Source organism: Trichechus manatus, unplaced genomic scaffold, assembly GCF_000243295.1.
Source record: "Trichechus manatus latirostris isolate Lorelei unplaced genomic scaffold, TriManLat1.0 scaffold00093, whole genome shotgun sequence".
NCBI lineage: Eukaryota > Metazoa > Chordata > Mammalia > Sirenia > Trichechidae > Trichechus > Trichechus manatus.
In genome coordinates this window covers 6,856,569-6,881,231 of record NW_004444029.1, presented here as the reverse complement: position 1 = coordinate 6,881,231, position 24,663 = coordinate 6,856,569, and the positions used below count along the sequence as shown (strand labels likewise).

Sequence of the window (24,663 nt, the reverse complement as noted above, 5' to 3'; positions counted from 1 at the left end):
GGTGGGGGAGAACAAGAGGTCTAGACCATCACGACGGTGAAGCTGCCTCCCTAGGCAAACAGTGTGGTCATAAATAAGGGTAATTGAGAATTATGGCAAGGCGGAGGGGAAAGGCAGGTGGTGACGTGATCCACATGGGTGACACCCATGACACCACCCCTTTGCCCTGCCTGCAGGCCTTGCTCTCTTGAGTGTTTTCCTACCAGGTCTGGGTGCAGAGCCACCTCCAGCTGGCCTGGGAGGCAGAGTGGTTAGAGTGGATGTGAGGGGAAGCAGATCAAGCCACACCGGGGGAAGGAATGGCACCACCTGGCCTGCTGATTTGAAAACAGGAAACTTGCTTCTGGGCCGGGCTCTCAGGTGGTACTAATTTCCTCACTGGTAACCTGCCTGGGATCCTTTCCCTGTGGCGTCTCCGTCCTCTTTGCTGGCCCCTGAGGGCTGCTGGCTGCCTGACAAGGTGAGCCGTGGGGACTGCAGGCTGTGAGCTCAAGTTTACCTCATGTTGAACTGTCTGGGGGAGTTCGTGTGGGAGGCAGGAGGCAGGGAATGGTGGGGTGCGCACCTAGAGAAGGCCTTAATACTTTCACATCCCCCGAGCTGGTTTCCATTGGGGTGACACCCCGGGAGGTCTGGTTGGGAGTGGGGAAGGAGTGAGGGGGGCGAGTGGAGGGAATGGTGAGGAGGGAGGAAAGGGGAGAGGTGACAGGCGAGGGGAACCAAGGACTATAAGGAGAAGGGAAATGAGCTTGATTTCAGTCACAATCAAGCTCGTCTCCACTGCCACGGTTCCTCAGTGGCTCTCTCCTTAGGGCCCCCCTTTATTGGGCAAACGGGTCCTCACGCCCGGCGCATCCAGAGGCCCCGCCTGCAGGATCCTGAGGGACTCATGTATGTCATTGTCCTTTCTTGTAGACCGCCTGTAAAGTGATACAGGGGTTCTGTCCTATTTCCCTTCAGAGACCTTTTTACCCTGCCCATGAGGCTTCCATGAGAAAGAGATTAAATAGTGAATTTAAGTGGTAATCGATTAAGATAAACACAGAAAACATTTTACAAAATAAGGCATTTTGGGCAAAAGTAACGGTCATTTTAAAGCCCTTCTCTGTGCTGCTGATCTTTCTGGCCTCTCTCTTGTCGGTTTTAAAATTCCTGCGATTCCCTAGAAGGGTTAACCGCTCACGCCTGGGGGAGGGGTGTCTTAGTTAGGGCAGGTATGTCGGCAAAGATCTAAGGGGCATCTTTACCAGGGACTTGAACTGCAAGCCACAATACGTTAGAGGTTGTTTGAGGGTCATTATGATATCCAGGTGATGCCAAATTGTCTTTAACTCCTGTTAGTCATTGGGCAGGAGCCCTGGTGGCAGAGTGGTTAAGTGCTCAGCTGCTAACCAAAAGGTTGGTGCTTCAAACCCAGCAGCCATTCCACAGGAGAAAAATGTAGCAGTCTGCTTCCATAAAGATTGCATCCTTGTGAACCCTATGGGGCAGTTCTACCCAGTCCTACAGGGTCGCTATGAGTGGAAATAGATTCCACAGTGAAGGTTTGTTAGCCATTGGGTGAGTGGTAGGTAGAAGGGAAGAGGAGGTGATATTTATAAATGGTAAGTGCAAAAGAGTGAAAATAGTTTCCTTCCAACAATGAGCTTATTCCCGAATTGGCCAATGAGTATTTTCAAAGGCCATGCCACGTTACAGGATCCAGGATCCATGGGGTGTTTCACACACGGGTTCAGGAGACGGGGCTAGCTAGAAGAGTTCTACACATCAACTGGACGTCATTGCTCAAAGAGTTGCTGGAGCTTCCTCTCATCAGAATGGAGATGAGGACGGAGCTGGGGTCTTGCAGAGGGAAGACGTACTTAAGGGGGTTACTCACAGTGTCTTGGTGTAGCCGGTGGGTGAGGCAAAGGCAGACCACAGTTGGGAACTTGCTACTCAACCTCTCCCCTCTTCCTGCCTCCTGCAGAGGGCGCCGCGCTCCCCTCTGATAGACCTCCTTGCCTATGCTGTGAAGCTCTTTGATGGAGATGGATGACAGCGGAATTAACAAGGAGCTGAAGCAGAAATTAAACTTCTCTTGTTGTGAAGAAGAGACTGGGAAGGAGGCGCAGGAGAAAGAACAAGAGCCCCTGGAAGCCCAGAGTCAGACCCCAGAGAAGTCTGAGTTGCAGGCGGCAGAGGCAAAGCTTACCCCTCCCAGGACTCCCCTTCAGAACATCCATGGACTCAGCACGGCTCAGGGGAAGGACAGAGTGAGTCCAGATCCGAAGTTGAGGACTCCAGATCTGATGTTGAGGACTCCAGATCCGATGATGAGGACTCCGGTGTCAGGCCCTTCCAGGTGTCCCGAAACACCAGCCCCAATAGACAAGAGAATGTCACAGCACCATGGCAGTCCCTTCACGCCCAAGGTGAGTGAGTGGTGGGGGAGAGGGCCAGGGCTCCAAGACCTGTGCTCCTTAAATCCAGCTTGTGGTATGTAATGTATTTGTCTACCATGCTGTGTGTCCTCAATGACATGTGTATTGGTGACAATGAAGAAGTGTTTAGTTACCAGAAAACAGAATTAAACGTCTTGCCAGCTGTCTTCTCCAAATCTTTGGAACGAGCTGTTATTTGGTGGCAGCCCCAAATCAATCTCGAGTGAGGAAAGACTCCTAGTTAAAGAATATTGGAACTGGAGGGAAGACTGAGATCAAGCCCAATGTATGCACCTTACAGATGAGAAAATCAAAGTCCCAAGGGATGAACTGGCCTCTCATCAGTCAGTGCCAAATCAGGGTTAGAGATCTGAAATCCTGCCTATTCTATTCTTATTCTAGTCTATTTTTATGGTTATTCTATTCTTTTTTCCATCCAATTGGCTCTATTTTATGGGATTATTTACTAAAGTTCCTAATATCAGAATGCTCACACCCACTGTGTGAACATATTTACCTCTTTGCCACTGCACTTTCCTGAAGGAACTCATCTCTTCTTCTTCATCTGGTGAAGTAAGGCTCTTCTGATGTACGTGAGCAAAGACATAACTTGTTGATACTTCTTTACAAACTGAGGATGTTGTATTGGTTTCCTAGAGCTGCCCTAACAAAGTACCACAAACTGGGTGGCTTATGAGAACAGAAAATCAAGGTGTTGGAAGGATTGGTTCCTTCTGGGGGTTCTGAGGGAGCATCTGTTCCATGTCTCTCTCCTAGATTCTCATGATGGCCAGTGGTCCTTGCATCCCTCGGCTGGTAGCTCCACCACACCCATCTCTGCCTTCTTCACATAGCTGTCTTCCCTCTGTCTCCATCTGTCTCTGTGTGTGTCTTTTCTCCTCTTTTGTAAGGACACCACTCATATGGGATTAAGACCCACCCTACTCCAGTATGACCTCATGTTAACTAATTACATCTGCAAAGACCCTGTTTCCAAACAAGGTCACATTCACAGGTATTAGGGTTAGGACCTCAGCATGTCTTTTTAGGGGGTACAGTTCAATCCATAGCAGATGGCAAATGAGCACAGTTCCTAGTAGTCAGCACATTGCCTTATTCTTGCCATCCCTGGTCTCCTATTACATCTGCCACGTTATTCACGCCGAGGTTGGGGCAGGGCTACCTGTGTTAGACTTGGTGCCAGTGGTGTGTGATACCTGGATTGGGACCAGCTCTGCTTCCTGCTGGCTGAGCGGGAGGCACTTGAGATGATCACAGTACCAACTGTGATCCCGCTACGGCACAGTTACAGCCAGTGTGCCTCTTTAGGACCCGCTGAGTATGCGCACCGCGTCTGCCACGTATACTAAGCTTCCTGTGTGAGGTATAGGCAAGCTACTTTAATGTGTCCATCTGCGGGATTCTCAGTGGTTCCATCACCAACCCGTTGATCATCTATGTGTTCATTGTTACATTTACTCATTCATTATTTGAGACCCAGCTGTGGGCAAGGAGCATTGGAGATAGTCTCTGCCCTCAAAAAGCTCCCCATCCCACAGAGAGAGGGGAGATGTGCTTCAAGAGGGGCCAAACGGAGTCCTCTGCATGGATTGCTCCTAGTGCAGTGATGGGAAAAGGTGGAGGAGGCCTAGGACCGGCAATGCAAGCTGAGCTCAATTTTGATATGCGGAAACTATGAGGAGAGTGGGCTGATAGTTCCAGGCAGAGACTGTGCCCTGAGCAGGAATACACCAGCAAGACAGCATGACATGGGTCTGCTAAATGGTCTGTATGTTTCATTCATTCGTTCGACACTAACAGAAAACTTTGATACGCTAGCAGATCCTCTGCTGGCAGAACCCATTTACTGCCTTCACAATGTGCCTACAAAATGGATAAAGATACATAAGTGAAACAGTCATTGAAGTTCAGCTCCTCTGTCCCAGACAAATGGTAGCCAGTGATGAGGGAAGATCGAGGAAGAGTTCTGAATTAAGTCTTGATATCAGGGAAGTCTTTCCAAAGAAAGTAAGGTTTGAGAGAAGTGTCAAAGGATGAATTGACGTTCGCCAGGCAAACGAGGAGGGGTGTGGAACTATAGGCATAGGGACCTGCATCTACCATGTTATGGAGGGACAGAGTGTGCATGCTACTTAGTACAGCAGAGAGCACTGGAGATGAGGCTGGAGTAGCTAGGATGGAGCTAGATCAAGATCTATCCTGAAGGTGTTGACAGAACCATTAAATGGTTTTGAGCAGGGGCATTTGAAAACTCATGGCCTCCACGTGTAGGGTGGACTAGAGCAAGAGAGGCCTGGGGGCAGGGAAGTATTCACTATGGGTCTGATAAGAGAGGAAAAGGGCCTGAACTGGGACAGTGGTGGTGGTGCTGGTGTTAGCGGCCATCTAGCCAGCCTAACTCATGGCGACTCTGTGCACAATGGAAGGAAACTCTGCCTGGTCCTGTGCCATCCCCGTGATCAGTTGTGGATTGGACTGTTGTGATCCATAGGGTTTTCACTGGCTGATTTTCAAAAATAGATTGCCAGGCCTTTCTTCCTAGTGTGTCCTAGTCTGGAAGCTCCGCTGAAACCTGTTCAGCATCATAAAAACATGCAACCATCCAGTGACAGACGGGTGGTGGCTGCACATGAGGTCCATTGGCAGGGAAATGAGCCTGGGTCTCCCGCATGGAAGGCGAGAATTCTACCACTGAACCACCAATGCCCCCAACTAGAGTATAGTTTCACTTATTTTGAACCAACAGTTTTTATTATCATTTTAAACCAATATTCAGCCCTTATACTAAGGAAGCATTGTAAATAGCTTCTCAGTGAGGTCTTAGCCTGACCGTAGTCCCGGGGTTACCCTATGAACTGTAGGAGGTGTGTAAATCCTTGTAAAAGCCCTTGACTCCAGCAATGACTTGTTTTTCTTCATCCTTTTTAAAATGCTAGGTTACTGTGCGTACTCTGTAGCATCCTTCATTTCTGCTTAGATCCATCATGTATTATTTATAACAAGTTCCATGTTGATTCTTTGTAGACTCACAAACTTTAATTAAATTTTCATGTAGTGAGTCAGGTTGTCGTCTACTTTCTGCTTCCACGTTGAAAAGTCACAAGGAGAGCTTATCAAAGCAGTAGAATTCCTTAGAAAGGTCCTCACGGTACCACGATTATACTGCAGGGTTCTACTGTGGCCAGGTACACACCTGGACTCTTCTAGATCTATAGCTCAGGTACTCCTCTGGCCCCTCAACTTAGGTCATGTTGGCGTTCTGCTGTATCATCTGACTTCTCTGTCTTTGATCTCTCTCCTGTGCCCTTTGGTTTAATTCCAGGGCCAGTTAGTTTTCAGGCTTATGTTCTCTTATCATACCCCACTTGGAGCCCTGGTTGTGCAGTGGTTAAGAGTTTGGCTGCTAACCAAAAGGTTGGTGGTTTGAATCTACCAGGCGCTCTTTGGAAACCCTATGGGGCAGTTCTACTCTGTCCTATAGGGTCGCTATGAGTAGGAATCAACTCAGCAGCAATGGGTTTGGTTTGGGTTTTCAGAGTGGTAAGACCCGCTCATTTTTCTGTGTGTTCCTGTGGTAGTTGTAGCCACTGCTAAGCCCTGAACGAAGAGCTCGCATTTGAGCATTATTTTAATCTCTATCCCATTTCATAGAGCTCCTCTCTGTTAATACTAAATTTTAAGTGCAATCAGAAACCTCTTCTTCCACATGTAGGTCTATGAACTCTTTCCTTTATGAAGTGATTATTTCCGAAACATCGATGAGCCACTGATGATGGACTGTGCGTTCCTGAAGAGCAGGTCTTATCTCTGTACCCTCAGAAGGTAGCTCACCACCAGCCACTCTGCAGGCACCAAACAAACGTTTGCGTAAATAATCCAGGGAAGTTAAAATATAAACTCTGAAAGGACAAAGACCAGGTCTTCTATAGAGTCGTTTTTGTTTGTCTAAACTTAATTGGAGTCCCTGGGTGGTGCAAATGATTAATGTGCGTGGCTGCTAACCAAAAGGTTGGAGGTTGGAATCCACCCAGAGGTGCCTCGAAAGAAAGTCCTGGTGATCTACTTCCAAAAAATCAGCTATTGAAAACCCTATGGAGCACAGTTCTACTCTGATGTACATGGGGTTGTCATGAGTCAGAGTCAGCTTGATGGCAACTTTTTTTTCTTTTTTTTATTTGGTAAACTTAAAATCCTTATCTTTAAAAGTTAGATGCAGGACTAGAACTGATGATCTTCATAGCTAGTTATCAGAATTTTTCAGGGTAAGGATGTAGCTTAACACAAGTAAGATTCCTGGGTTGACTTCATTAATCAGAATATCTAGAGGTAAAGGCTGGAGTTGGTGTTTTTTATAAGAAGGCCAGTTACCATGCAACTAGTTGGCACCGAATCAGATAATCTCTAAGATCCCTTTCAGCAAGAATATTCTTTGGTTTAAACATTAGCAGGATTCACTAACCCCACCCTGACTCCCTTTTTTCATCCCATCCAGACCCAGCTGAGCCCCACAGCAGTCTCTCCAGCAGGGAAGCTCTCCTCCCGGAGCTCCAAGCACCTGAGGCTCACGCCTGTGTCCTTTGTGAATGAGATGACCTCATTGGCTCTGGTCAATGTCAATCCCTTCACCCCAGAGTCCTACAGAAAGTTATTCCTTCAATTCAGTGGCAAGAGGAAAATCAGAGGAGAGCCGTGAGTGCACCGTTGCCTATGACTTTTGAGAACTGACTGAGCTGAAGGGTGTAGAAGACTAGGAACAAGCACTTACACGAAGTTCTATGATGTTGCACGCATTCCTGTCTTCCTAAATATCAATGTTGGTTTTAACCTGTGTTGTCACAGAGAATTGAGCATTTCTCCACTGTGATGTGTACTGTGGATGCCTTCCCTATAAAAGGCAGGACAGAGTGAGAGACCAAGGACTTCCATTAGGACGTTGAAGGGGCTGTGGAGTTGCTCCCAAGGGTCTCCTCTGGCTACCGTAGGGCTAGCTGTTGGGGAAGGGACAGTTCAGACTTGGCAGAGGGAGCGTACTGCTGTTTTGAGTCTAGCTTGTGTGAATGGTGGTGATGGGAATATAGAGAATGGATTTAAAGTTCTCAGCAGGCGATGGAGGATTGGCAGAAGAGAAAAAGGTAGTGTTGCTTTCTGAGGTGTTAAAAAGTGGAAAGCCAGCTGCACTATTCCACAAAGCCCGTAGACTGGTAGAAGTCATTCCAAACAAGGATGTTGCCTGTTACTCAGAGATGTTTCTTTACCACGTGCCTTGAAGGGAAGCCTCTGTAAAACAGGGCAGTCATTTGTGTTCATGCAGACTCAGCAAAATACATGCATGGCTAGCAATCAAGTTTGCAGAGCGTTTAATGTGCCATGTTGAGTTTGTTTCTTTGGAAGCAATGACTGCATATTAATGAGACTTGTAGCCAGAATAGGTTTTCTCAACACTGTCTCCTGGATCTTATGTAAACAGGACTTCAACACAAGCACACAGCAAAAACCCACTTTGGCTACCAAGATTGCTAATGCTTTTAGCTCTTTAGTGGTTGACAGTGAATTCTAATGGTTTCACCTCTCACTGAAGCCAGTGGGAAAAGACTGCAAATTTGAATTCCTGGCAATGAAAGTGGTGATACTTTAGTAATGTTTTAGTGCTTCTGAGAGGGTGTTTTCTCTCTTATTACATTGTTGTTTTATAAATTATTTGGATGTAGTATTAAATCTAAATCACAGATGTCAGGATCAATTTATGTCCATGAGTGTCGAGTCTCCCCTTTGCCATTTCTACCCCATATGTCTCCAAAAGAAAAATCAATAGTTAGTGATCTAGAAATTGAAACATTGCATAAGGACCCAGAATACAACTCCTTATGCCAAAGAGTTTCAGTTTCCTGAAAAGTACTAGACATCCTAGCCAGGGGTAGAGTTGTCCTGCTGTACTCAGTCTGCCTGTGAGCAGAACTCAAAGCCAGGTTCTGTGGGAGTGCAGTGTGGCAGTGAAGAGCAAATGCTTTGGAGTCAGGGCTGGTTTCAGATCTCATTTCTGCCACTTACTAGTTGTGTGGCCCTGAGTTATTTTACATCTCCAAGCCCCGGTTTCTTCATTTGGGGAATAATGCCGACTTACAGTTTCAATATGTTTTGTAGGCTTTCTTGCCTCCAAGTCTTAGTGGGTGTTGTTCTACCTGCCCCAAACCCTGCTCCTTTCCATTAGCTAGTTTTTGGAAACCCTGATGGCATAGTGGTTGTGAGCTATGGCTGCTAACCAAAAGGTCAGCAGTTTGAATTCACCAGGCGCTCCTTGGAAGCTCTATGGGGCAGTTCTTCTCTGTCCTTTAGGGTCACTATGAGTTGGAATCGACTCGACGGCAATGGGTTTGGGTTTTTGGTAGCTAGTTCCTACTCATCCTTGGTATTGTAGCTTACCTGCATTCTGGGAAAGCCTTTTACTTCTCCCAAGACGCAACTGGGCACTGTCCATGGTACTCTTGGTATCGTGTTGTTACTGTAGCTTTTAGGTGCCGTGAAGTCGATTCTGACTCATAGCGACCCTATAGGACAGAGCAGAACTGCTCCACGGGGTTTCCAAGGAGCTGGTGGATTCGGACTGCCAACCTTTTGGTTAGCAGCCAAGCTCTTAACCACTGCGCCACCAGGACTCCATCCTTTTCTTACCCTATTCTATTCTTATGTTGACCTTTCTTGCTTTTCCCCGCCCCCAAATATAAATATAAATTGCAGGGGAGAAGGAATTATTCACTCCTACAGCCCCAGAACCTACCATAGTACCAGGCTCAATTAGTGCCAGTCATACACTGAAATAACTTTTTTTTCCTCCCAGTGAGGAAGCGAGTCCACAGGAAGGCATGGTAGAACAAGAGCTGCCTGCCAAGGTGAGCATGCTTCCCTGACCCAGCTGTTAGACCCCTGTCATTTTATCCTCCTCTCCTCTCCACCCAACTTTCTCTCATACACTCACACACCCCATCTCTCTCTCTCTCTCATACACACACACACCATCTCTCTCTCTCTCTCTCTCTCTCTCATACACACACACCATCTCTCTTTTCTTTCTCTTACACACACAGACACATCCCATTTCTCTTTCTTACACACACACACCCCATCTGTCTCTCTCTCTCACACACACACTCCATCTTTCTCTCATACACACACACACTCCATCTCTCTCTCTCATACACACACACACTCCCCATCTCTCTTCTCTCACACACACACTCCATCTCTCTCTCTCTCTCACACACACACACACACACACACACACACTTTGTAGTTTCGCAAAAGTGCTTTGTATGTGGATTTACCTGGACTATGATCAGAGTCTTGTATTCTTTGCTGGTTGTTACTTTGCCAGGAAGTGTCTGATATTACATTGCTGAATCATTACCTTGGAGTATTTTTAAATTAAAGATTGCTGCTTCTCTCTTTGATCCGGGAAAGAATTCTGTACTCATGGGGTAGAAAAGTGAAGGGAAAATCAAGATATTTAAAGTCTCCAAATGGAAAAACAGAGCAGAGAAAAATGGCATGAAGCCAGAGCTACAGTTTACATGTAAAATTTTACTTTTAAATATGTCAATATTTATAGATTTTTATAATGCTCACAATCCTTGGTCTACAATTGCTTACTTGGTCATCTAGCCTAAGAAAAGAATACTTTTTAATATTTAATAATTTAAATATCCGCAGAGATGTTTATTACAGCCTTATCTGTGCTAGTGCAAACAAAACGGGGAGAAAGGGGAAAACCAAGAGCCCAACAATAAGAAAATAGCCGTGGCTAAATACATTAGAGTTTTAAGTCACTGGAATATTACACTGCCATTCCAGACAAAACCAAACCCACTGCCATCGTGTTGATTCTGACTCACAGTGACCCTATAGGACAGAGTAGAACTGCCCCATAGAGTTTCCAAGGCTGTAAATCTTTACGGAAGCAGACTGCCGCATCTTTCTCCCATGGAGTGGCTGGTGGGTTCAAACTGCAGACCTTTAGGGTAGCAGCCGAGTGCTTAACCACTAGGCCACCAGGACTCCTAAAGTACCATCAAGGTATATATAATATGAAACATACTTAGGTTCAATGTTCAGTGTACAAAAAAAAAAATTGACATTTTATAAGCTTAATCATCAAAAATGTGTGTTACGCATAAATCAGAGAGAGTTGGAGCAAGCTACAGCCACTGTTACTTCCATGTCTTCGAATGGTGGGAACTGAAGATTCATTGTTTTTCCTTCCTCTTAATTTATAAATTTTTTTGCAGCAAGTTTTCTTTTGCTTGGATAGATAAAATGTGCTAATTTTTTAAAAATGTTAACACTTGGCTATTAAAACCATGGTTTTAATACTACATGTCCTGAGAAATCTAAGGTAGCAGAGAAAGGTAGCACGAAACACCACTTGAAGCCAGTCTTCGTACGTAAATGATTCTGACTCCCACCTTCACTATTTTACCCTCAGATTTTACCCTAACTTACTTTATAAGTTATCTCCTGGCTTCAGACGGAAATGCCAACAACATATATTGAACATCCAACATGTGCAAAGCATTGCGTTGAGAGCCAGTAGCGGGAAAAATCTATAGAAAAGTCACTGCCCAAGAGACACTGGCTCTCTAACATCTTTGAAATATGTCTCAAAACAACCTGTATATGAATGTGGAGCTAGACAGTGTGTATATTTATGTGTGTATATTCAGGTATACACATATGTACAATGTGTATATACATACCCATATGTATGTATATTGATAAATTCATCTATATAGGGGACAGTAGAAATATTTTTTTGATGTCAGATATTTTAATGTCGGATAGATCTCGACTGAAAGCAGAGAATACCAGAAAGATCTTTAGCTGTGTTTTATTGACTATGCAAAGGCATTCAGCTGTGTGGATCATAACAAATTATGGATAATATTGCGAAGAATGGGAATTCCAGAACATTTAATTGTGCTCATGAGAACCAGTACACAGACCAAGAAGCAGTCATTCGAACAGAACAAGGGGCTACTGCCTGGTTTAAAGTCAGGAAGGGTGTGTGTCAGGATTGTATCCTTTCACCATACTTGTTCAATCTGTATGCTGAGCAAATAATCCAAGAAGCTGGACTATATGAAGAAGAACGGGGCATCAGGATTGGAGGAAGACTCATTAACAACCTACGATATGCAGATCACACAATCCTCCTTGCTGAAAGTGAAGAGGACTTGAAGCACTTATTGATGAACATCAAAGACCACAGCCTTTAGTATGGATTACACCTCAACACAAAGAAAACAAAAATCCTCGCAACTGGACCAATGGGTAACATCGTGATAAATGGAGAAAATACTGAAGTTGTCAAGGATTTCATTTTACTTGAATCCACAATCAACGCCCATGGAAGCAGCAGTCAAGAAATCAAAGGATGTATTGCAGTGGGCAAATCTGCTGCAAATGACCTCTTAAAAGTGTTAAAAAGCAAAGATGTCACTTTAAGGACTAAGGAGTGCCTGACCCAAGCCATGGTATTTTCAATCACCTCATATGCATGTGAAAGCTAGACAGTGAATAAAGAAGACTAAAGAAGAATTGATGCCTTTGAATTATGGTGTTGGCAAAGAATATTGAATATACCATGAATTGCCAAAAGAACAAACAAATCTGTCTTGGAAGAAGTACAGCCAGAATGCTCCTTAGAAGTGAGAATGGTAAGACTTTGTCTCACGTATTTTGGACATGTTATCAGGAGGGACCAGTCCCTGGAGAAGGACATCTTGCTTGGTAAAGTAGAGGGTCAGTGAAAAAGAGGAAGACCCTCAGCAAGATGGATTGACACAGTGGCTGCAACAATGGGCTCAAGCGTAACAAGGATTGTGAGGATGGTGCAGGACTGGGCAATGTTTCATTCTGTTGTAAATAGGGTCGCTGTGAGTCAGAGTCGACTTGATGGCACCTAACAACGACAGCAATAACAACAGAAGTATTTTTTGTAGGAAGCAGGACTGCGGTAGAAGAGATGGCATATTATTATTGAGATAATTCTAGACAAAGGTAACAACCTTTAATGCTGTGATGGCAGGGGAACATGTTACGTGTGTGAGAGGGTTGGGCGGGTGGTTGGGAGGCATGTAGATGGCAAACTGACTTATTTGGTGTCTGAGATGAGTGTGGGAAGATAGCTGGTGTGAAATTGGTAGAAGGCCTGCAGGCATTTGAACAGAAGTTCATGAGTGACAATTAGGTGTCTCTTATCCTACATTATCATTTTTCAAAAATAACTGTTAGTATTAGAAGAGACGGAGGGAGGGCTGGGTAGTTACAGGAAATGCAGACATGGCAGAAACAGAGCTTGTGACTGACTAGGGGCAATGAAAATTGAAGCTCTTGCTGATGAAGACTGTTCAGAACTGGATGTTGAAAATGAATAGCTAGGAAGAGCCAAAGTTTTTTAAATTCTTAATGTTACGTGAGAAAGAAATTCTTGCTAATGGCATTGGGAAAGATGACTTCAGGGAGGTAAATCCTCTGGATTGAGATTCGTATAAATATATGTAGATTTTGGTCGTAATAGCTACCACTTACTGAAAATTTACCATGTGCTTGGAGTTGTACTAAGTTATTTACAAGTTCTCATGTAATATTTAAAAGAGTCCCGATGAGTAGTAGCCATGATCCTCATCTTACAGATGTGGGTGATTTACTAGCTGGGCAATGAGTGGTATTGCTGGTTGACCAGTAGGGGATCACACACTCTGAAATATCCAATGAAAGAATTTGGTTCTCTAGACTATGAGAAAAAGATTTCGAGGGAGAAAATTGAAAACAAATACGATTATTCAGTTTGAGATGGAAACGTTAGCAGCTAGACTGTGAGACAGGTAGATGTGAGTCAAAGGGAGATATCTTTTTAAAACATGTTTCACCCTGCCCCCAGTAGAGGGCAGTAGCTCTGGGTGTAAGTAGACGTGTCCCCTGTAGGAACATATCGGGAACATTAGTATGGCCAGACAGAAGAAAGAGTATTGGAAAAGATACGAGGGAAACGTGAGTACAGACTTATGTGGAAGGTTACAAAGAGTACAAGGAAGGTCGTCTCGCTACCATAAATACAGACGCAGAACCTGTTGGGTTTGCCTCAAAAGTCTTTTTGAAAACTAAGAGCAATTTAGAAATGCAACATGTCTCAATTTTTAAAAAAATTTTATTGTGATGAAAATACTTGCAACAAAACACTTGCTGATTGAACAATTTCTGTTATGTATAATTCAATGACATTGATTACATTCTTCCACATGCCTCAGTTTCATCGCTCATGGTATGTTAGGAAGAATTTTATTTTAACTTCCTTTTTATTTTTTCAGAGGTGTGTCCTACGAGAAACCAACATGACTTCCCGCTATGAAAAGGAATTCTTAGAGGTAGAAAAGATTGGGGTTGGGGAGTTTGGTACTGTCTACAAGTGCATTAAGAGGTTGGATGGATGCATTTATGCAATAAAACGCTCGATGAGACCTCTCACAGGATTCTCAGATGAGTGAGTACCTTGGAAGTGCACTGGAAATACACACTTGACGAGCTGTTTCTTGTCAGAATATTTTAGCTAATAGCACTACTATCATTAAAAAACATCCCATTTATTCTTCTTTTTATTACCCTCCCTCAATTGTATGCTGTCTCACATTCGTAGCCTTTCTGAGTTTTCCGGATCAGAGACGAGTTATTTTCTAAACTATATAGTAATTATTTCAGACTGTGTTTTGTTTTGATTTGATTTGATGACTGTCTTGAATTTCACCTTCTACTACAGGTCTTACTGCCTTTTTTTTAATGAATAGATTTATTGCTGAATTGGAAGTTATTGTTAACTCACTGGTTTACCTCTACCATGTATTAATAATGAATCTAGTAGTCAAGTTATGAACAAGCAGTTGTATTTCATTCCCAGAACTACTTGTTCAAAAGTTCTTCCGATCACAGGGAAAACAAATGTATTTTCAGAATCGGCCAATGCTTTTTAAATATTTAGAATACAATACTTAACACGCTGAATCTGAAATTACAGGCTTTGGAGTTCTTCATTTTTATACAGGAATTTACCAAGAATCTGTTTAGCTTTTCTTGGGTTGGTCTTTCCCATTCTATAGTGAATAGCTCTCCCCAAGGCTGTCCCTTCAGCTACATTGTATCGGCAGAGTTTAACTTCGACTCATCAAGTCTTCCTAGAGAAGACACAGAGCCCGTCAAAATATCTGCAGTCAAGTCCAGGGTGGCCATCTTGGCCAGCTCGTCAAGGTTTTTTGCAAACCTGTGCCTGTGTTGTCTCACCTCTTTAACTGGAGATTGCAATCAGTGTAATGAAGACTCAAAGCATGTCTGCCATTGAGCATGGGCAGACCGGGGTTCTGGCCTTGGGCCCACTCTTCCCTGTTTGAATTTGGGTCAGCCACTTAATTTCCTAGAGCTTTGGTCCTGTCTGTGAAATGGGCATGATAATACCTACTGTTGCAATCAGTGTAATGAAGACTCAAAGCATGTCTGCCATTGAGCATGGGCAGACCAGGGTTCTGGCCTTGGGCCCACTCTTCCCTGTTTGAATTTGGGTCAGCCGCTTAATTTCCTAGAGCTTTAGTCCTGTCTGTGAAATGGGCATGATAATACCTACTGTACTGAGCGGTTATGAAGATTTAATGTGATAAAATAGTAAGGGAAGTAGCAGGTACTCAATAAATGTCCTGCCAGCGTGAGTGTTAACAATGCCCATAGCTCGTCTATTAAAGACAGTTTGCATATGTTCTCTTGATGGCCTTTCCTCAACGCCCTTCTGTCTCTTAGGGATTCGGCTTTGCGTGAGGTGTATGCTCATGCTGTGCTTGGACATCACCCCCATGTGGTGCGATACTACTCTGCGTGGGCAGAAGATGACCACATGATCATTCAGAACGAGTACTGCAATGGTAAGTACGGGGCGGATGTCTGCAGAGAGGGAGATGAGCGCTTTACTATTTTAAGTAATAGCACCGATACCATTCAAAAACATACCATTTGCTTTTCTTTCTTTCTTTTTTTCTTTTTTTTTAAATTACCCTCCCTCAATTCTATGCTGTCTCACATTCAGGGCTTTTCTGAGTTTTCCAGATCAGAGATGAGTTATTTCCTAAACTATCAAGTGATTATTTTAGATCGTGTTGTTTTGCTTTGTTTTTGGTGGATCTTTTAAAGGGTTTGGTTTAAAGAAAGATTTCTTCAGAAATCTCTACCTCTTAGTTTACACCTCCTTGTAGTTTATGCCAGGCATAGCAGTTATACCTACACAGTCTTGTATGGAAGCAGAGAGCTTGAGAAAATGTGCTGAGCTGAAAAGGAATTTTCTTGTTATATGAACCCTGAAAAGGGTTCAGGTTATTCGATTATTTCTTCCTAAGCTGGTGTGTAGCTGATATATAAAAGCTGTCACTCCCTTCAAGCTTTACTTGGTGCTTAGAGATAAAGCTTTTACCCTAGTGGTGTGAACGGTAAATCATCATTTTATCATTTGCTAAGTATTCTCTCACCCACTGCTGTCAAGGTGATTCTGACTTATAGAGACCCTGTAGGACAGAGTAGAACTGCCCCGTAGGGTTTCCAAGGCTGTGATCTTTATGGAAGCAGACAGCCACATTGTTTACCTGCAGACCAACTGGTGGGTTTGAGCCACCGACTTTTTTGTTAGCAGGTGAGCGCTTAACCACTGCACCACCAGGGTTCCTCTGCTAAGTATTCTAGAAGATGCAAACCATATTCACTATCATTTTTTTGGAGGAGGGGACGGGACTTTTTTCATCTTGCATTGGTTAGATATACAGCCAACTTTTGATTAATTTTCAAGTGGATCCCTGAATTTTCTTTTTGCTTTTTGCTGCTACTTTCTTAGCTTTGAGCTTTGGGCGGGGTAGCGTAGTGCTGGTTGTGAAACTCGGTGACTTCAGATATATTCTCCTAGGTCCTTCGGGACCATACATCCACAGTGACCTGGTAAAACTCTGTTTTCTGGGTGGCATGACACACAAAGAGTGATCCCTTTGGTTTAGCCTAGTTCTCATCTATGATTAAGGGGCTGGTGTAACAGTAGTTTTGTGCTGTTAGTCTTGGAAATATTTTTCATGAGAAAGTCAGTGATGAAGTAGAAAAGTGCTACCACATCGAATAGAACTTGCCCTCATTTTAGGAATGGCCGTTCACATCCCGGCCACAGTAATATCAGATAGCTGGCCCATCCGCCTTGCACCCCCGCCCCACGCACACTCACCCTGAAGTTGTTTAATAGTGATGCCTGTTATCCAGTAATGTTAGTGACCAGCAGATGGCCTGAGTGTGTATGTCCAACCTGTCTTTTGAGGATAGTGATCAGTAATAAAGCCTCATCATTATATAAAATAAATACATTAACAGTAAACCCATTGCCGTTGAGTCGATTCTGACTCTTAGCGACCCTATAGGACAGAGTAGAACTGCTCCATAGGGCTTCCCAGAAGCAGTTGGTGGATTCAAACTGTTAACCTTTTGCGCTACCAGGGCTCCATAAATTAACAGTAGGTAAGTAGGTAATACTGTGAGCTGCTAGAAACATAGAAAATGGTACACATCCTGCAAAATAAGAACGTGACATTTTCCGTCTTGCAATGTAGTGCGTGAAAGAAATCAGACAGTGCAGGGCTCTTTGGATCAGAATGGATAATCACACCACTCGCTGACATGGTCACAGGCTTTATTAGTTACATATTAATCAGGACAACGATAAATGCAGTAGGGTTTATCAGGATCCAGGTTCCCCCAAAAGGCTCGTTTCCAAGGCTGGGATATTTAGTTACCTCCCCACTCGTCCCTCAATGCGTCGTGGGTAAGCAATCAGGGGGAACTCAGGCCTGGGGTTTTATAGTATAAACTGGAGGGGTATAGTATAAGGAGGGAAGGAGCTAACAGGAAGGGGCCTTTGTTCTGCCAGGCTGTCCTGGGCGTCTGTGACTGGGGGTGTTTTTTGTTCAGGTGCACATAGCATGGCCATCCTGTGAGCAGGGTACACAACCAGAAAGAACATTCCTCCCCCTGTAACTACAAGATTAATTGTGTAAGCCTGCATTTTCTGATAAATGATACACTGAGTTAAAATTCAGCAGGAGAAACTGCCTCCCCTGGGGTGCATAGTGAGTACAGTTATGTGGTCATGGAGACAGTAGGGTTGGGTAGGTGCCATATGGTCCCAAGGCCTCCGCTTAGGTGGCCTGGATGGGAATCATAGAGGCAAACTATCGTCCCACCACTTACTTAGGTGTAATTGCTCTTCCATATAGCCCAATTTCCTTGCAGCCTTCCTCATGAACTTTATGGGTTTTTTCTATAATAAATTCCTCCCAATTCCTTCCTCTGATAGTCTATCTGGAAAAAAAAAATGGCACACTTCTCTATTAGTGTCATAGTGCTGCTATACCAAAAATACAAGTGGGTGGCTTTAAAGAACGGAAATCTATCTTCTTGCCATTCTGGAGGCTAGAAGTCCAAATCCGGGCCTTGACAGTGTAAATTTCTTCTGTGGGCCTCTCTCCCAGTTTCTGGTATCTACCGGCAATCCTGGCTATTCCTTTGCTTGTAGACGGCTTCTCACATGGCATCTGTCTTCCCCGTGTATGTATGTCTCCGTGTTTAATCTGTTCTTTTCACAACTCAGAAGTGGTGTGACTCTGGTATGACTTCGTTAACCTAACAAAACAAAACCTTACTTCCAAACAGGATCACATCCACAGGTACAGGGACCAGGACTTCAAACACATTTTGTGGGAACAAGATTCAATCCATAACACCTATATTTGGTGCTTAAGAGGCTGGGACTTTTCTTAATCACCTTCCCTTCCTAATTTCCTCTTGTCACAGCCTGAGATCCCCTATTCTTTTTTTTTTCATTCCTTACTCTGTGAGGAAGATTGGTTTTATTTCTATGACTCTTTACTATCAACACACAAAGATAACATCAAATAAATATTTGTTATTCCTACAAAAATTAATTAAAGAAAACTGACTTTAACTTGAGTTGGGACAATATAAAGATTTCAAATAAAAAAGAATAAGATGGAGTGATTATTCCTATTACAGATCATCTCCTAATTTATTTCGATGTCTGAATACCTCCTATAGTCTCAACACCATATTAAGTTTTAGGGTGAAAAATACTCTAGGGTGAGGTAAGGTAAGTCCTTGTCTTCAAGGAGTTTTATGCCACTTGCTCCATTAAGATGAATCCACAAGAAAAAATCAGGTGTGAAGCTAAATGGTACACCTGTGGATAGAAGCATTCAGAGAAGATGGATTTTAGCAAGGCATGGTGTCTGGGGGTGAAAGGAGCCTAGCTTTAAAGGCAGGCAGACCTGGCCTCTAAGCCCAGCTCCATTGACTAGTTGTGTGATCTCTGGGATGTCACTAGTCTCACTGAGTAGCCAGATAGTAATACTTACTAAGGGAGTAGTTTGAGAATTAGTGATAATCCATGTCGAATAGTAGCATAGGGTCAATACCTGATACATGGTAAGAACTCAATAATAGTCATTAGAGTAACCTAAGAAGATTCCACAAGGGCAGTAAACCTTGAATGTGACCCTGTGGAAGGATGACTGGAGTTCAAGAAATAGAGGGAAGACGTGCTTTAGGGGACAGCACTCAGGCAAAGGACGTGACATGGGGAATGGGTCTGACAGTTGGAGACTAAGTTGACGGAGGCGAGTTCTGTTTACTATTCAGCCACAGGAAGTAAGGTTAGCAAGGTAAAGAGTGGAAGACTACGAGGGCCCTGGAAGTCAGGCGGTGGATTTGGACGAGACATGGTAGGTTATGGGAGTCGTAGTCTAGCCATCATGGTGGTCCAGTAACTGTACTTGCCGGTTAACATGTAACTTAGATATGTCAAAGTGTAGTTCACAGACACTAGAGCTTTTCAAATGTGTGTTGATTATGCAAAACAAAGTATGCCTTTATACCTTGTCTTGTTCCTTGGAAACCCTATGGAGCAATTCTACTCTGTACTGTAGGATCGCTATGAGTCAGAATTGACTCGACAGCAACAGGTCTTGTTCATAGTTATGGATAATCCATGCACAGGTGTTTCCCTATGCCTCTAAATAAAGGGTTGTAAGTCCAACTTATTTGTAAGGTAGAATAATGACCCAGAGCCTGGTCCTTCTGCCCCCTCCCCCTCCATACCCTCCTTCCCCTCTTTCTCCCCTCTTCGTCCTCCTGCCCTGCATCCCCACCCCCACCTGTCCCCCACCCAGGCTAGAAGGGAAACAAGAGCCCCAGTGGACATGGGGTCTCAGGGGGCAGCCTTGCCCCTCCTGTCACAACTTGTAACCTCATCTTCAGATTTAGTCACTGGGCAATGTCGTTTTTAACAACCTCAATTCTTATTACTTTCTAATCCATAAGTCGTCTACAGTAAATAAGTCCTTAGAAGAGTCCAGAGAAAAACAAAACCACTTTCCTGTGGCCCTCTGAGTGTTTCACAAAGGGCTGAATTCTTTTTCCTTCTGAACATAATGTTCTTAGTATGACAGATTGATCTTACTTCATTTGTACACGGGATACCCTTAAATACAATTTCCCAAAAAAATCCTATTGCCATCTCACATCCTATTGTTCTGATATATATTGGAGGGTGGAGCTAAGCGATTTGTAAGTGCCAGAGAGACTCAGAGCTCTCTAACTTGACTGAAGCATCTGCCAGTGCTTGCTAAATGATGAAATAAAGCACGTGTTGTTACGTGCCGTTGAGTCAATTTCAGCTCATAGTGACCCTGCAGGACAGAGTAGAACTGCCCCATAGGGTTTCTTAGGCTGTAATCTTTATGGGAGCAGATTGCCAGGTCTTTCTGCCAAGAAGCCACAGCGGGCTTTGAACCACCAACTTTTCGGTTAACAGTAGAGTCTTTAACCTTTGCGCTACCAGAGCTCCTTATAAAGTGTGTAGAGCGAGCTAATACCCCAGGGCAGGGGCATCCAAGGTCAGGTGGTCATATGAATCCAGGCCCTGTTTTTTATTGATAACGTTGATTAATCAAGAGAGTCTACAGTTGATGTAGAAATATTGTGACACAACACAAATAGGATTTAGGTGTATCTAGAGCTTTTATACTTCTTTTGGGTGAGCAGTCATTAAATACTCTCATCTCATGATATATTTTTAATAGAATTAAACTTAGAATTAATTGTATTAAAATTACTAATGGTCCCTAACTAGTATCATGGCGGTGGAACGGAATGAATCATCTACACCAGTAGTAGCTCTGTGGTTAGCCCTGAGTGGCCTTCTGGTTTATGTGTGCTTAACAATTAGGTCAAACTTTTGCAGTGTTTGCTGTAGTTAGTTCCCGCTGAGTCAGCTCCGACTCATGGCAATGCCATGTATAGTGAAACGAAATGAAGATGGCCCTGAACCATCTGCACGATCGTTGGTGTGTTCCAGTCCACTGTTACGGCCACTCTGTATCTGAGCACCTTCCAACCTAGGAGGCTCATCTTCCAGCACTATATTGGACAATATCCTCTCATGATCCACAGGGTTTTCACTGGCTAATTTTCAGAAATAGATTGCCAAGTCCTTCTTCTGAGCCTGTCTTAGTCTGGAAGCTCCACTGAAACCTGTCCACCACGGGTGACCCTGCTGGCATTTGAAATACCAGTGGCATAGTTTCCAGCATCACAGCAACACACAAGCTACCACAGATGGGTGATGGTTTACAGTGTTACTTGGGGCATACTTGAGGCAGTAGAGCCACTAGTTGGAAACCTGGGATACTAGAATTTTCTTGTCTTCGTTAAAATCCCTGTAAATCTTCTTCCCAGTGTGGTGTAGACAGAAGGCAGATATTGTTATGTGTTATACTGACCCTGCAGTAATCTACTTGTTGGACTGAGGTCATTGATGAGGAATTTGCTAAGTATTTACTAGGCTTTCACCTATAAGACTCAGACATTTTCCCTCATTCGGTGGGTCTGCTCTCTGTTGTTCTTTCCCAGGTGGGAGCTTGCAGGCTGCCATATCTGAAAACAAGAAGTCCGGCAATCATTTCCAAGAGCCCAAACTCAAGGACATCCTTCTGCAGATATCCCTGGGGCTCAAGTACATCCACAGCTCCGGCACGGCGCACCTGGACATCAAACCCAGTCAGTGTGTGCCCCTCACGCCTGCTGCGTGCATGGCTTGTTCTGTTTCCACCATCCTCGGAAGCTGTGCCTGTGTGTTTGTCAAATGCCAAACAAAGTGTTTGCCAGCAGGACCCCTTCCCTGTATCTGTCTCCCCCTAAAGATACTCAGTTAGATTGCTTTATCCATTTTCCTCCTGGGCCCAGAGGACCGAGGGAAGTTTCTTTCCGGTGTAGTGAGGAAAAACTATGAAAACAGTTGTTTAATTTACACCACAGCAGAGGGACAGCACGTTGGCTACATCCTGAATGTGTTCACGACTAATGCTGTGCCCCTTCTGATTCGGCCCTAATCAAAGTGAGCCGCAATCAGTGATTTTCCCATCTACTGATGTGAGACCCACGGACAAGTTTTTACTCTTGTTGCACATGTGTGTTCTGAGATAATGGTACCCTTCCACCAGACTCTTCAGAGAATGTGGACTGTCTGAGGTCACTTTCCCTCAGACAGGTATTACTGATAGCTGGGCTCCACGTAAGTAGTGGGAGATGTTCCACAGAATAGAAACTTTGGCGGTCTTGTTGGGTGAACATAGAGGAAGAGGAGGGGGGGAATCTGAAATGTCAGATACAGAAAAGTGTCTTTGGCGTGAAAAATCTTAGGAATCATTACTTAGATCAATACTATATTTTTTCAGGTAACATCTTCATTTGTCATAAGATGCAGAATGACTGTCCTGCAGCCCCAGACGAGATTGAAAATGAGACGGATTGGTTTCTCTCTGCCAATGTGATGTATAAAATTGGTGAGCCGGCCTTACACCCCTGCCAGTACACTGCCATCCCAGAAAACTGATACTGAAGACTGCATTCATTGCAGCTCTAAGGAGACATGATTTAAAGAGCTCTCTATGTCCCCCCCACCACTTTTTTTAGGTGACCTTGGCCATGTGACATCAATAAGTAAACCCAAAGTGGAAGAGGGTGATAGTCGCTACCTGGCTAAAGAGATTTTGCAAGAGGTATAGATTAGGGAAATGTGGGGTGTTTTGTAATCTGCTCAACCATTAACTCTCAAATGAAGGCTCACAGTGTGAGTAATGAAAAGTGTATATTTATAATTTCAATCCACAGTGTCTCTTTTCCCATTCAGGATAGAGACTAAAGGTAGGAGAGATGCTTTTCTAAAGAAGCAATGAAGAAAGAGGGCTCCATCAGGATGAGTCAATACTCACACTGTTCTTAGGACAGGTCCTAGACTGTTTCTTGTATTCCCTAGAATTCCCAGACTCTTGGGTTGCCCACTAGGAAAGAAAACTTTCCCTCAAGCTCTTATTGGTCCAACCCATGCTTATTAGGCTACCATCCTTCTGATAGCACTACCAGCTCTAGTCATTGAATGACCTGTAGTCATCGTCCATCTCCCAGATCTCTGTCCAGTCAGGCCTGGGATGGGGAAACGTCCTCTGGCATAATAATCATGGAAAAAACAAGTCTTTCCTTCCTGTGATCCACCATTAATGCTTCAAGCCCCCTTGAACCTGATGGAGCAAGATGGCGCTAGAAGCTGCCTTGGATTCCTCAGGGCACCGCATTGTTAATTGGGTAGATTTTGCTCCATTATTTCCCCTAGACATAAACCACTCACCACAGCAACTGTGACCTTGCCCACATGTCTGTTTAGATCATATACACACACAAATGAACTTCTCCTAAGAGTTGGGTTTTGGCTGAGACTCACTTTGCTGGGCAAACTAACTGGCCTTCTTGACTTCTATTTTAAAGGATTATCGGCACCTTCCCAAAGCAGATATATTTGCCTTGGGATTAACGATTGCAGTGGCTGCAGGGGCTGAGTCGTTACCCATCAATGGCGTTGCCTGGCATCATATCCGCCAGGGGAATCTTCCAGACATTCAACAGACACTCTCAGAAAACTTTTATAGTCTGCTCAAGGTGATTTCTCTTATGAAGAGAAAATGGAAATGCCTTTTTTGTTTTTTTAATATGATGGCAAGTAGGTGGGGAAAGGGAAATGGAAGGGTGTTGGTAGTACCATTAACAGAAGGAAAGAAAAAGGAACCATGAGTAGGAAGCCCGGAAAAGACATAGGACACAGATTGAAAGCTCCTCAAGAAAACTTTAGAGAACATCAGAAAGCCTTTTGTGCTATAGTTCACAAAGTCCTGTTGCAAACATTTTTTCATTTGCCCTTTCTAACAAGCATGTAAGATGGGCAGGAGTATTCTATTCTGCAGTGGAAGACACTAAGGCTCAGAGCAGCTCCTTGGCTTATTAACTGATTAACCCCAAACCGAGCTTGCTCTTTTGCTCCTATTTCAGGGTTCTATTACCAGTGTTAACAGTGATGATAAGCCTAAAAGAATAGAATTTTGAGTGTGTAGAAGAAAGTATAAGCTACTTGACTGAATGATAGCTGATAATAGCAGCAATCATTTGAGCTACTGGAAGAAAGGCATAATGTTAATTGAAGAATCTAGGTGATAATTGTGCTTAATGATATCTGAGGATATATAGGGACAAGGAAAAGAGTATTACGTTGGAGCAAAAGACCAAACCCACTGCTGTCGAGTCGATTCCAACTCATAGCGATCCTATAGGACAAAGTAGGACTGCCCTGTAGGGTTTCCAAGGCTGTAATCTTTAGGAAGCAGACTGCCATATCTTTTCTCCCATGGAGCAGCTGGTGGGTTTGAACAAATGACCTTTAAGTGCTTAACTACTGCACCACTAGGGCTCCTTCTGGAGAAAAGAGAGGTAAGAAAAAAAAAAAAACTACACTATTGAGAAGCTTAGAATGATACCACCTAAATAAAATGTTTATATGCAACTTACTCATAAGAGGTTCCAAAAACCTGTTGATGCAGACTCATAGTGACCCTACAGGACATAGTAGAACTGCCCCAAGGCTGTAATCTTTACAGCAGCAGACTGCCACATCTTTCTCCTGTGGAGCAGCTGGTGGGTTTGAACCACCAACCTTTAGGTTAGCTGCCAAGTGCTTAACCACTACACCACCAGGGCTCCTTTTAGGATG

General features: G+C 43.9%; 1 protein-coding gene across 1 annotated transcript in view; it reads left to right on the top strand.

Moving 5' to 3' along the window:
- The first annotated feature begins 2,030 nt into the window (after window positions 1–2,030).
- WEE2 (WEE2 oocyte meiosis inhibiting kinase) overlaps window positions 2,031–24,663 on the top strand; it is a 26,711-nt gene continuing 4,078 nt past the window's right edge. The window contains exons 1-9 of the mRNA XM_004382444.2: window positions 2,031–2,414; window positions 6,937–7,133; window positions 9,280–9,331; window positions 13,805–13,977; window positions 15,276–15,397; window positions 21,480–21,626; window positions 22,304–22,411; window positions 22,542–22,627; window positions 23,391–23,561. Coding sequence (XP_004382501.1) covers window positions 2,031–2,414; window positions 6,937–7,133; window positions 9,280–9,331; window positions 13,805–13,977; window positions 15,276–15,397; window positions 21,480–21,626; window positions 22,304–22,411; window positions 22,542–22,627; window positions 23,391–23,561 — 1,440 coding nt within the window. The remainder of the gene's footprint in view (window positions 2,415–6,936; window positions 7,134–9,279; window positions 9,332–13,804; window positions 13,978–15,275; window positions 15,398–21,479; window positions 21,627–22,303; window positions 22,412–22,541; window positions 22,628–23,390; window positions 23,562–24,663) is intronic.